General features: G+C 37.2%; 1 protein-coding gene across 8 annotated transcripts in view; it reads left to right on the top strand.

The window, feature by feature from the left end:
• Positions 1-13,527, top strand: part of MAP3K2 (mitogen-activated protein kinase kinase kinase 2) — a 41,394-nt gene that overhangs the window by 21,659 nt on the left and 6,208 nt on the right. For 4 of the 8 annotated variants that reach the window (XM_048953995.1, XM_048953996.1, XM_048953997.1 and 1 more), the window contains 10 exons: positions 511-564; positions 1,880-1,998; positions 4,162-4,202; positions 6,458-6,557; positions 7,197-7,310; positions 7,904-8,003; positions 8,734-8,864; positions 11,378-11,457; positions 11,988-12,055; positions 13,290-13,385. In XM_048953995.1, the coding sequence (XP_048809952.1) occupies positions 511-564; positions 1,880-1,998; positions 4,162-4,202; positions 6,458-6,557; positions 7,197-7,310; positions 7,904-8,003; positions 8,734-8,864; positions 11,378-11,457; positions 11,988-12,055; positions 13,290-13,385 (903 nt within the window). The remainder of the gene's footprint in view (positions 1-510; positions 565-1,879; positions 1,999-4,161; positions 4,203-6,457; positions 6,558-7,196; positions 7,311-7,903; positions 8,004-8,733; positions 8,865-11,377; positions 11,458-11,987; positions 12,056-13,289; positions 13,386-13,527) is intronic. The other 4 variants (XM_048954002.1, XM_048954000.1, XM_048954003.1 and 1 more) reach the window with 2 other exon arrangements.

Here is a 13,527-nt window from a genome sequence, read left to right as displayed (position 1 = left end):
TTGCTGAGGGCTAGAATGGGCTATGACACCATGAAATAGTTGGTTTGTGGCAAGTTATGAAGTGCATATTCATTTGAAGAAGGAACAAGTGTTAGCTGCAAGAATGCCACCAGTTCTGGCATTGAACATTTCTACTAAACTCTGGGATATGTAAATCTATAAAAGCAGCTTTATGAGTAATGACAACATGACCAATGCTCAGACCTGTTAAATATCAGCGCAGCTTTCTGATTTGCTAGGAATCTATTAAATTAGAACACTGAAATCCCACCATTTCCTGATTTGACAAATTTGTTTACTGATTTGATTTGTCTAACCTCTTGCTCCTAAATTGTCCCTTGGTTCAGTGCTTGTTTCTCCCTGTGACTGTCTTGCTTTTGATTGGACCTACCCTACATGCAACAGGGGTACATGGGACTGGACATTTGAAAATCAGTGTAAATTAACAGTTTAAGAGTAAGTTCACAGTTGGTAAATTAAGATAGACCTCTTTTAATCAATGTTTTTTAGGTGGAGGTGGAGTTTGTTCAGCCTCGATCAGTTTGTTCTTAGACCAGAATAATAGTAAGTCAGTCATTTCTTCAGTGTGAAATGAGGTGAGGTTAAAGATTGGGTTTTCCTACTGAACAAGGCATCTTTCTCCTTTAAGAGAATATGTTCATGTTCTTATGGTTTGTTTTTTTACCTGAATGAGGTTCTCTACCCAAATTAGGTAGGTTTGCAGCTTAGTTGTATTATAAATAAAGAGTGGTGTTTTGAGATTGTAGAACTGAATTACCATTCATTACTATTGACTTTTCCTTAAAGTTCTAATAAGGTTGTCGTTCATAAGATACATTGTCAAAGGTAACCCCTTCCTTGAAGCTTTGCATGCTTACACAGAACTACGGGAACCATTTAGATATTGTACATTTGATAATTTATTGTGGGACTGCCATAGGACTGAGACTTCGTCAAATGCCATCCATTGCAGGGAGACTCCACTACTGTTATTAAGGAGTTGATGAGATCATTCAGCCTGAACAGCTAGAAGTAATCTTACTCATGCCTTTCAAGTGTGAACTTCCAAGAGCAATGACATTGTAATGTTTGTACATCACATGGCTAAATTAATTTTGCCAGTGGTGGAAAAAAATGGCCACAAAAATGGGGAAGTGTATGGGGGGGGGGAAAGGAGGAGAAAGTGAGAAAGAACTTGTGTACTCCAGAGCACTTCCCCACGCAGCAGCATTAGTCATCTGCTACCTTTGTTTTTGAGTTTCTTAGGAATGAGCATTAAAAACCAGAAGCTCTGGTATGTCGCTGTGTAGCTGGAGGTGAAAAGTGAAGAAGGATTGACCTGTAAGAGAAAGAACAGCTGCTGGTATTAAAATTATTTCAGGGAATTTTTTTCATCTTTTATTGCTTCTGATGTTTGCCCTTTGAAATATCATTGCAAGACTGAGGAAGTGGTGGCTTTTGTCTCCAATTTTTAAACAATGTTACAGTAATGCACAGTTCTGGTTTCTTATCATAAGGTAGTGGTCTTTGATTCTCTAAGCCCCCCCAAAATATGCAGTCCTACAGAACAGGAAAAAATTGAGACTGTGGGTCTTCAGTCGGTGCTCAAACAATTTAGCTGCTTAGGAGATCTCTTGTGTGATGTGGCTCTACTTTTTAAACCTGCCATTTAAGTATATTTACTGATCAAGCTGTTTATTTCCTTGAGCACTGCTAACGACAGACTGTATGTATTGCAGCATGGCAGTAATGTAATCTGGCAATTATATATTGCAATATAGGATGGATTTTAGAATCACGCCTGCCTAACTGGGAAATAAGTCAGTGCCGTACTTCCAATTTTAACAGTCATTTACATTTCTCTTTTTCTTCTGAGCAGATGAGCAGCAAGCTTTGAATTCAATCATGCAGGATTTGGCTGTGCTTCATAAGGCCAGTCGTCCTGCACTGCCCCAGCAAGAAACAGGAAAACCAAAGTCATCTTCACCTAAAAAACAGGTACTCTTCAACGTCTTTACTAACCCAGTGAAACCTAACTGGCCTACTGTGACTTGTGTAATTATTCTTCATGCCACAATGAGCTATTGGTTTCTTAGCTGCCATTTCCTTTGTTCATGTTCTTAAATTAGCAGCCAAATGAAGCTGTAGGGTTTCAGACCAGACGCAGCGTATGCTTCAGTGACTCTGATCCTGATAAACTGAATGTCACAGAGGTGTTCTGACAATGTATGGAGATCTCAACTATTTTTAGAATATTTTTAAATGTTGAGCTGTGGTAGCATCTTCTATTGAGAATGCTTGTGTAGAATGAATTTCACAGGCATGTTGGGTTGTGCAAATGTCAGCTGGGCACGTTATTGCATGTCAGCAACGCAGCTGAAACATTCTTACAGTTCTTTACTCCATCTGTGGTCTGTATGTTTTGTCAGCTTGTTCATATGCTGGAGATGAGAATTCTTCTTAGTTTTTTCTACATGTATTCAGTTCAGCACAACTGGAAAAACAGGAAGTTATTGGTAGGTTGGAACTGCTGTACAGAGAGGCTCAGAGAAGAGAAGTTAGGGCTGTTACAAAAGTATGGGTAAATATCCAATTAGCTGCATGCTTATGTGATTGGACCCTTAATTGCCAAACCACAATTACATGAACCATTAATTAGCACAGGCCTGTTTAACCTAGTAAAGATGAAAGCGTTTGAGTATTTTTGGTTCTTACACTACAAAAAAAAAGCCGTGTCTTATCCTTACTATTTAAGTTCAGTATGTGACAGTTGTGTGTTGCTGGTATCATGAGAGTTCTCAACTCTGACTGTAGATGTTGAGGTAATATACAGACATGATCCATAATTATCTGAATATAAAAATATTTAGAAAGTTAGGCAAATATAGTTGAGCCACTTCTGGGTTTAAACATTTTGTACCACAATTTGATAACCTTGTGGCTGTGGATATTTATAGATATGTTGGTTATTAGGAAATTGGATGCATGGATGCTAGCTTGACGTGGGTTTAAATGGTAATATGTATGAAACAAGTTGTGTTTCTTGCACACAACATTCAGCTATGTTAAAACCTGTCCTGATAGCAAAGGCATCAACTTTTTCTTTCAAGAAAGTCATAAGCAAGCAACTGATGCTGATGTCACAGATGGAAAAGGAGTTTTTGTCTTTGCTTTTCATTTTGAAATAATGTTATCTTCTGAAATGAAATAGTTGATGTATTTCTTGATGTATGAACAGCCCAAAACTGTGGGAACTGTTATTTTGTCCTCATTTATTTGTGCGTTATTCGTCATTTGCTGTTACTGTCATGAAAAAACAGGGAACAGGACAAGTGAAAATCATTAATTAGGTATATATAAAAATATCTTGCTGCTGGAAAGCTTGTTAGCTGTTAGAAGCTACTGTAGTTGTCCTGGTTTTATCAGTATTCCATACCATGATACCATGCAACAGGCTGCTGGGTGCAGAGGCACTGTGCACTGCTTGGAAAGGTATCTTTCCAAGTAGCTTAAAAAACAAGTATCTTTGCAGTTCATTTTGTAAAAATAAATGATGGTTCTGATTTAAAAACAGAAAGGAAAGCTTCTTTGCATACAAGGAAAGCAGCTGCATTGTTCAGCTTGAAACTAAAAAGAACAGGCAGCTCAGTAGTTGAAAATATTCATCAGCTGCACAAATGAATGCTTGAAAGAATAGTTGTCTTCTGTCCATTTGCAGAGAGGTGCTGTGTTTGTGCCCACGCATCACTGAGTGTGGAAGAATGGCTGTGACAGAATCATTTAAAAATATGAATTATTTCCTGTTGTTTCTCATAGCAGTCATGTCAGTGTGTGTTTGTGGTACATGATTCTTTGGGGCTCAGTTTCATGCTGAACTTCAATCTACACTTCTGTTAATATTAAAATATACTGATTTTAAAATAACATGTTAACTTACAGAAGCATTAATTCTGTATGTTTTACCCAATTTTAAGCCTCTCCTGATATCTTAGCATAAGCAGCTTATTAACAATGCTGGGAAAATCAGAACAGGAAGGTCATACAGAGTGCTTAATGGTTTTTCTTATGACTTGGAATTATTATTAAATGAAATTCCATTGCTTTCATTACAGAAGGCAGTAGCAAACTAATAGTGGTCCTTCTGTATCCTTTTTGTTACAGAATGATGTTAGAGTCAAATTTGAACATCGAGGTGAAAAAAGGTAAGCTGGATGCATAGGAAACAATCTTGGTTTTTATCATGAGAACTAACTTGTTTAGTGTGTTGGGTTATAAGTATGCATGAATATATCTTTTATACTTTTATATTTAATATATCTTTTATACTTTTACCCTTCACATTGCTACTTGCAGCCTGAAATCTTAAATGTGAACAGAACAGCAGATTTATTTTTTGCTGCACCATGCAGTTACCACCTACATGGTAACGTGTTGTTACTCTGACACCTGGAGCCTCAATCCTTACTATCAGCAGTGGGTTGTGCTGTGAAGGAATGAGTCTGAGTACTGTAATAGGAAAACACAGTCAAATTTATAATTATTATAAAACTTTTTTTAACGATCAGAATTTATTGTCTTTTTGCTTATGAGAGGTGAATGATGTGCACCCTTCAACCCTGCTGTGATGAGTGCTCAGGAAGTTTTGCAGAAGTCTGTCACTGATTCTGTGCAGATCTGGTTTGCAGGCGACTGCAGCTGTCTCTTTCAGAAAGGATTGCACCTGTGCAAAAATAGTTCTGAGGTCTTGGAAAATACTTAATGAAAGGGGAAATAACACCGTGGTCACACTATTTGTCAACAGAGATGGTAATCCCCTTAAGCACAGATTGCTCTGCGGTAAAACCTCTGCTACTTCTTGGCAGTCCTTAATGGTGTGCAATAGAAGAGTGTCTCCATGCTGGTTACAGTGTGCGATTCCTCGTTAGGCAAGTTAGGAAGAGATCAGTCGATTCCCTGGATATTAACGTTCTTCAGTAACTTTCTATCATTGCTTCTGAACATCTCAGCTAACAGACTTGGTAATGGCTGAGTGTTACAAGTACTTTGGAGGAAATAAGTCTTTAAAATGTTTTTAAAATGGGGGACTTCTCTACCTTGGAATCTCTTGTGAAATAAGCAGAAGTGTGTGTGTAAAACAGAACTGCTTACCTGCTGCCAGCCTGCTCAGCCATGCATTTCTGCATTCCACCTTAATTCACTTTGGCAGCATTAAACAATTCCTTATGAAAGAAACATGAAGTGAGTGCATGCACCAGTGTATTCCCCAAGCCTTAGTGGTGATAAGTCTGGCTGTGTTTGGGTTTGTTCCAAGCAACTTGAGTCTGCTTGTCCAAGGGTGCCGGGCAGACCAGGCTCATTGCATGAGTTGTTGTGCTTTCACTACCCAAATATGTAGATTTAAAGATAACTTATTTTTCTTGCATCATTTCATTATTTTATGCGATGGCTTCTCACTAGTTCTTCAAATGGGAAGTAGGAAAGGGAAGTGATTCCAGAGTTCCTTTGAGTGATGAATGGGGCACTCTGTACCAAGGAGGATGCACTGTGATGGGCAGATCCAGAACTGCTAAACAAATGGTTAAATACAGTGGCAATTGATATGGCTTTTATTCCATTATATTGTTTTTTTTGTAATAATAATAATAATATATAATGTAATAATAATTTCTAACTGCAAATGTCCTGATCTGTGGGCACGTTTCAATAAGAAATAGTTACCTAACCAGTGTACCTGTTACAGCAGGGATAACAAAGACAATAATGTTTGCTTTGTTTTCTGCCAAATAAAATTTAAGTACATTCTACTTCAAATGTGAGTGTACCTCACTAGCTTAGTCACTTGTGTAATCGTGTTCTGTTCCAAAGGATACAATAGTTCTCTATTACAAAAGGTCAGGTAAATGCATGTGGGGCTTTTTTGGTTTGGAGGGACATCCAATTAAATGAAAATTGGAAATTTTGACCTACAACTGAATCATTCTTTTGGGAGTACATTGGCACAGTTACTTAATGAACTCATCATTTGAATGTGTAATTCATTATTGTAAAAAATGGCAATCTTTAGTTATCTTCCTCAGATGAGAAACTCTTTTTAATCTTCAGAAAACGAGGACTGGCCCTCCTGCTTGTCAGCCCGTCAGTCTGCTGGTTTACTTTGTTTTGTGAAGTAGGGCATGTAGAAGTTTTTAAGAACTTACCTTTGAAATGGAGGCAAAGCATTGAGAAAGAGGCCGTGTGTAGGCAAGTTGAGTACTTCTTTTTGAGTCTAATTTTATGCTCATTTTTTTACTTTTTCTTTTTTTTTAGTGATACAAAGCATAAAGAATAGGAAATAAAGCAGGTCTTCCTTTGATCTTTTTAGCAATAAATTTTATTCTAAGAGTATTTTTAAGTAACGAGACAGCAGATTTTCATAAGTAATGGATGAAAATTCTCTGTAACCGAAATTGTGTTTCAGGATACTCCAATTACCCAGGCCTGTCAAACTTGAAGATCTTGTAGCTAAAGCTAAGGTTGCGTTTGGACAGACTATGGATTTACATTACTGCAATAATGAGGTAGTGGTTTGTATTTTCTAAATCCTCTGTGAATTGTGCACTGATTATTTTAAGGCAGAAACTTGCCCTTGTTAGCATTGACAGCCACTCCTGTGACAAAATCCCAAATTTTTGATGTGTGTGTTCTCAAATATAGGTCTTGTCTAAATCATGATAGGCATGAGATGCATGAACTGTTCAATGGTATGGAACATATCTCAATGAATCATGTCTCAAACAGATGGAGCTGTAATATTGTGCAATAGAAAAATAAGCTTTATAGCCTAGAAAATAAGACTTGTTCTTACATACTTGCATAATTTCAATTGACATGGACAATACATTGACACTGTTGCACACATTTCTCTGAAACTGTAGGAGAAGTTGTGCATATGTGAAGTGGTTGTTTCCACACTGTGAAGACTTGGTCTGACAGGCTGTGGCTGTTGAAGGCCCTAAAAGAAGAGTTAAGGTTGAGCTTCAGGCTTTTGATTTCTGTACGTCTTGATGGTAACTTGAGGGATTGTTGGTGAATCTTATTGTTGGCTTGGAATGAAAGGGAATAGATCAGTTATTTTATGTGTCTGACTTGTTAATTCTTTCTTTTGCCCTATTTAAGGCATCTGTTTATTAACAATTTTTCTTTTTTCTTTTTTGTAGCTTGTAATTCCATTAACCACACAGGATGACCTGGACAAAGCTGTTGAACTGCTTGACCGTAGTGTTCATATGAAGAGTCTCAAGATATTGCTTGTAATACATGGAAATACACAGGTATGAGTTGACATTCGTAGTGCCTTTTTCCTCAGTTTTCAGACCAAAGTATAGTTTGTCTTAAAGATGAATTTTTTCCAGTTGAAAATATTCAGGATCATTTCTTCAGTTCAATGAAAAAGCATCTATTAGCATTTTGTACTGAGTCGTCTGAACTTCCCCATAGGTACTGAGCCTCCTTTTTTGTGTGCCTTCTTTACAGTGGTTGACACGTGCTCCTTAATAGGATAATGATGTGATAGAGAACTGAGAAGTGCGTAGTTTTGATGCTACTTTGGTTGTTTGAAACCATTCTTTAAGTTATGTGGTTTTGTATGGTGTGTAGCAGCAGACCTAAATGCTGAGTTACTTCGTTAATATCTAACAGCCTCCATGTTGCTAGCATTCTGTGTAATGGTATATATTGATGATGATTTCAAATATTTAGGGTGAGCTATTAAAATAGATGATTTTTGGCATAAGTTCATAAGTTTGATTTTGACTTATTGAAACAAATGAATACTTTGTTCAAAAGCTTTAAAAGTTTGTGAAGTGTTTTGATTGTTAGGAGTATAAAGTGATAATTGCAGTGCATAATATGTACTCTTTTTCAGTCACCCAGTGTAAATAATGTGGAACCCCTACCCTCACTGGAAGATTTAGATAATACAGTGTTTGGTGTGACAGAAAGAAAAAGGAGGCTTTCTGTATTAGGTGAGCTACACTTGTCAACAGCTGTAATTGTAACAACTTCAGTAATATTCTCTTCCTGAAGTTCTTGTTCTCAGCACAGCCTGTTTATGTTTCTCTTACTCATCAACAAATATTGTACTATAGAGTTTATATGGCAGTACATTTTCTTGCTCAAGTTAAGACTCCTGTAATTTTTAATCTTAATATATAAACATTTGTTTGAGATGCTTTTCTTGGCATCAATCTAACATTTTTGCCTATTTGTGTTTTTAAGTTGGCGTGATGAAAGCTTCCAAATCTGACTGAAACTACAGGCAGTTTTTCCAGACAGTTTATGTTGTTATGAATGCACATATTTGTGTTTTTGAAGATAAAATATTCTACAAAGGAAAACCAAAATTCTCAAGAGGTAGAAAGCATTAGTTGGCATGGAAAAATAGTGGTAAAGAGTGCTTGGCTTTTTGTTTTGTACCAAAGAGGAAATGTGTCTATATAGCCAAATTATATTTCTGTTCCTGTATATTGGGGGGGGAAAAAAAAAGCAAAACATTGAACATAATTGAGACAACCCTGCCCCACATGTTTCATAATTCCTGGTTTATAGCTTATGGAACAAGCATTCGGGAAGTTTCTCAAGCAACAAGTTATCCAGGAAGGCTGGATCATTGAGAATAAATCCAGGGTCATTTGAATGAAGTCTCTGCATTTTGTGTTGCTGCAAGGACGCTTACCAGCCCTTTTCTTTCAATAGGTTCTAATAATCGTGACAGGAGTTCACCTCCCCCAGGATACATTCCAGATGAGCTGCATCAGGTGGCTCGAAATGGGTCGTTCACCAGTATCAACAGTGAGGGTGAATTCATTCCAGAAAGCATGGATCAGGTAGTGTGTGATTTATGGAAATTAAAGATTTTCAGAGCAAGATAGATTTACAAAGTCCTGCTGTTCAAGAAGGATATGGAATTGCCACCCCTGGAAAACGTAATCTGTGAGAGAAGGTTAATTACAGTTATTTAGACCAGTAGGAACCTTGTTTTTCTCTGTCAGTCTCTTAAATAATTTAAGTTGTTGCTACAAAAGGATTGTATTCTTTATTTTCATGACAGATGAGTTACTAAAATAAAAATTACAGCAAGAGGTGCCCGTGTTAGAAAGCACAAAAACATTTATTAAGAAGAATATGTAAGTAGTAACAGTTCTGCTACTTGTGGAAATAATCAGGATGCTTTAAAGAGAATTTTGGATCTGTCTGGATTATTTGGACTCAGCTGATAGCGTTTTGGGGGAGAGGCAGGAGGACAGCGAATAAAATACTTAAATAGTTCCGTTTTTGTGTGAGGATCACACCATGTTTGTTCTCATCTCATTTGCGTTGTTGGCGTGGGCTTACTAGCACACTTAGCATTTATGGAAATCCTGCTCTCTGAATATAAGAAACATCAGGAGAAGGAGGAGGAATGCTTCTCAGAATTGACAAGTAATATATTTTAGGGAGAGAAAATAGTGCTTCGGGTCGAAATCATTTCAATTTCTTGTTGGTGTTGTAATGGTATTTGCAAACGGCAAGAGGCGGTTGTTTAAATGAGCTGAATAAATGAGAGACAGATGACAGAATAAAAATAGTGGCAGAAAGATTGTGCAACTTGTTGCACAATTTTCATGGCTGAACTGGGAGTAGGGGCTGAATCTTCTTATTCCAGTCCAGGATGCTATTCATTATTGTAACCACATGGTCACCTCCAGCCTGAGCCTGGATTTGTTCAGTGAAGCGATTGCTTTTGGCCCGGGCTGAGTCATTCTGGTCACTGACTGGCCCAGTGGATGAGCTGTGAGGACCATTTCTCTCCTGAGCACGTGTAAGCTGTTGTGTAAATGTTGCTATATGAGTTGTCAGCAGGTTTTAAATAAAGGAATTTTACTTCCATAGGATGTTAATTCATACCAGGCTGCCTCCTGGACTCGTTGCTCAGCCCAATAAAAGAGAATATAATCACTGAACTTTTGGTGAATTTAATCTTTCCAAATAGAGAGTTCATTTTAAGTGTCTGAATTTGTAAAGTACAAACTCACTTTCTGTGCACTATTTTTGCAGCAAGACCTCAATGAGTCTTAGGGAAGTTATGGATCCAAGACTTTTAAGAGGCAGCACAGGCCATAAAAATTGGAGGGGCAACTGCTTAATTTACAGCAATAAACTGTCATCCAATTCATAGGGAGCAGCAGATGTTGTACAGAATACTGAAACGAACTGTATTTGAGGAAGAAGCTCGTTTAAAACAGCAGATGAGCTTTTCATAGTTTGTGAGAGGTAGACTGGTTTGTGCTGCATTCAGGATTTAGATACCTCTTCCATGTCTCTTGAAAAAATAAAGATATGAAAATTTCAGATTGCTTTACTGCCAGAGACAAAGAAGTAATGATTAGGACTGAAGGGTGGTAGTGTGGCATAAACAAAATGAATATTAGATGGGGGAAAACAGCTGGTTGTCAGGAGTGCCCTTTTTATTTTTCTTTGGATTCAATTTGAGCAATGAAAAAGTGTTGGTATTTATTTTCATTACGTAATGGGTCTGGCCTGGATACTCAGTTTTATCATTTCTTCCTCTTGATGCGTGGAAGATTTCACGCAACTTGGGGGTGCTGCTTACTGGGAAATCAGGACTGTTTAGAGATTAAAAAAAAACCCTGTGGTGTGTCTGTAAACTGCTGCTTCAGGTGGAAGTTTATTTTATATAGAACGTGATTTGATTTGGGTGAAAAGTTGTGCTCTTTCTCCTATCTCCTTTTCTTTACTGTTTGGTTGTATTTAAAATTCTGCATTCCTTGCTTGGAGTCCCAACTAGAGATAGATGAGTTAAAGCTTTTTTACAGTGTTTTATTTCTGCTGTTTTCTGTGGGTTCTGGTTGGTCAAACTGAAAGCAATTAGGAGATTATATAAATTGCATTCATTATCTGTGTCACGTTTGAGGCTTTTTTCTTTGATAGCGACAAAATCCACTTTTTTTCTTTAAGCTGTTTTAGCTTCTTGTCTCTTTGGAGGCCTTGTTGTTGTTCTGTTAGGCCAGATTGGTGCTGGTAATATTGTGATAATAGGAGACAGTGGTGTCTACAGGAAGAGTGTAGGAGTGCAGCTCAGTGTGTGACGAGCATTGTTGAGTATGAAATGCCTTCACTAAATTCTGCTCGACAGAGTGATGGAATCCTTTCAGGGAAAAATATTTGATGCAGGTTTAACTATGGCAGTCATTCATTTCCCTAGTAATTCCTGTTTGTTTGTTACTAGTGTTGTCTTTTTTTTTTTTTTTTTTTTTAATTCAGAGTTTCAAAGCATGAATGTTCAAGCCATTAAAAAAACAAACAACTTTCTGATCTTTCTGTACATGGTTTTTATTAGATGCTGGATCCACTGTCTTTGAGCAGTCCTGAAAATTCTGGCTCAGGAAGCTGTCCCTCACTTGACAGCCCTTTAGATGGGTAAGAACTGCTTGCATTCATTAGTCATCTTTATTGGCTTGCTTAATGTGTTAATTAGTGTGACATATAATAACCAAAAAATTCTACATCATTCTTTAACTCATTAAAATTACTAACTTAATCCTATGGCTTCTGTGGAGAAAAGAGGAAATATTTGGAGGCATTAAAACATTCTGCATTTCTTTGGTTTGAGGGATTTTTGCAGGCTGTGTAAGAGATTTTGCATTTATAAACCCTGTGTTCAGCCATCAGAGTGGTAAACTTGAGTGTTCCTTTGTGGCTTTATTGGTGTGAGTGGCACAGTCTGCTGGTGTCTTACCACACTGAAGCCAAAGAGCAAGGTTTTCCATTGCTGCTGATCCCGAATGATTATTGATACCAATAGATTTGATGTTTAGATCAAGTTCCACATTTGTGAGCAGCAACTTGTATAGCATAAAGCTCTCATTGGCCATAAAGCATTGTAATGCAGTGGGATTGTTTAGATACTGTAGTTGCAATTTTAAAATACTTTGCTTTCACATTTTTAGAGACAACTATCCCAAATCTCGGATGCCGAGAGCACAGAGCTATCCAGATAATCATCAGGAATTCTCAGGTAGGCAAAATTGGCTGGCCACAATGGCTTTCCCAGGTACTTCCTCTTGCTAGTAACCGAAAGGGAAGTTCATATTAAGGGGTGTTACTTTACATAAGCTTGTAATGGTAGCAGAAGGCATAGCAACAAAATGCAATCCAAATAGACACAGTGAAAGATGCAATGAAACATATCTTGTAAAGTTTTTTTTCTGATCAATGTGTGTAACACCAGTGCTGTTGTGTTTAGTAGGACGTACCTCTGCTGCTGGGAAAAAAACAACTGATGCAGTGCCTACTGGCACGCAGGTTGGTTAAAGTGGACTGCAGTGTCCATCTTTAAATTGGTGCGTAGTCCTTCAGTAATTTTCTTAGTGTTTAGCTGTTGTTTCATCCTTTGTAAAAAGAGAATCGTTTTTAAGTGCTCATAACTGCTGTAACTGAAAGCATTCCAAAGTGCAAGAATGAAGGAGAGCTGTTTGCTGTGCCTATAAATTAATGAGTCATCACCACTAACATTGCTTTCATACCGTATTCTGGCTTGAATCCAAATTGCTGTGCACGATTCAGGACACCAAGTGCAATGGGTAACCTTGAAAGTTTTTTCAGGTATCTTTGTGGATGTGCTTCAAATAACATACTTTCAAAATAATTTTGTCACCTCACTATTTGTTCTGTCTGCAGAACTCATGTGCAGTTAAACTGTATGAGTTGTAGCCCAGATTCTTGTGGAACTACTGAGCACTGCTTCCTCCTTATGTGTTCATTTTCTAACCAATTATTTATCTGTGAAGGAGTTGCAACTTAAATATGAATACGTAATAAATTATAAAGAAGGACTTACTGGCTGTGTTTTAGTAATTGAGGATGTGTTGACTCATTTACCAGCATTCTGTGTTTGTTCATTTTTAAATCTTAAACTAAACTGAATTTCTGTCACTTCTCCTGTTGAGCTGTTATTTTTCAGAACGTGTCTATTAATGTCTCTAGTAACTGGGCATGCTGCAGTCCTCTGGTACTGTTTTAAGCAAGAGATTACAAACAATTTAATGTTATATTCTTGAAATCCTTTTGAACTTTTAGCTGGATTTGTTGGTTTTGTGTGGATTTTGTTCTATAGCATTCTTTGCCCTGAAGCTTCAGCTTTGAAATATATTCTGTGTTCTTACCCACGTTTAAATTTATAATACCAGAATGATTAATGTGTATGCCTTGGTTGTCTTTTTAACTTTGAAATGTATCTTTGTATTTTCTAGTAGATTATGATATCCCAATATTTGAGAAGTTTGGAAAGGGGGGAACTTATCCCCGCAGATACCATATTTCATATCATCAGCAAGATTACAATGATGGTAAGTGTGAAAACTGTAGGAGTCCTACATAATTAACTTGCTTTTCTCTTCTTAAAATCTAAAGAAGAAAATCTATCTAATGAAATCTTAATGGTGCACATGCAGCGCGTAACTAGTTACTCCTTTGTAACAGAGTTGAAAA

The sequence above is a fragment of the Lagopus muta genome, chromosome 8 (genome assembly GCF_023343835.1).
Source record: "Lagopus muta isolate bLagMut1 chromosome 8, bLagMut1 primary, whole genome shotgun sequence".
NCBI lineage: Eukaryota > Metazoa > Chordata > Aves > Galliformes > Phasianidae > Lagopus > Lagopus muta.
Note: the sequence above shows the minus strand (reverse complement) of the source record. Positions and strands in the feature narration are given on the sequence as shown.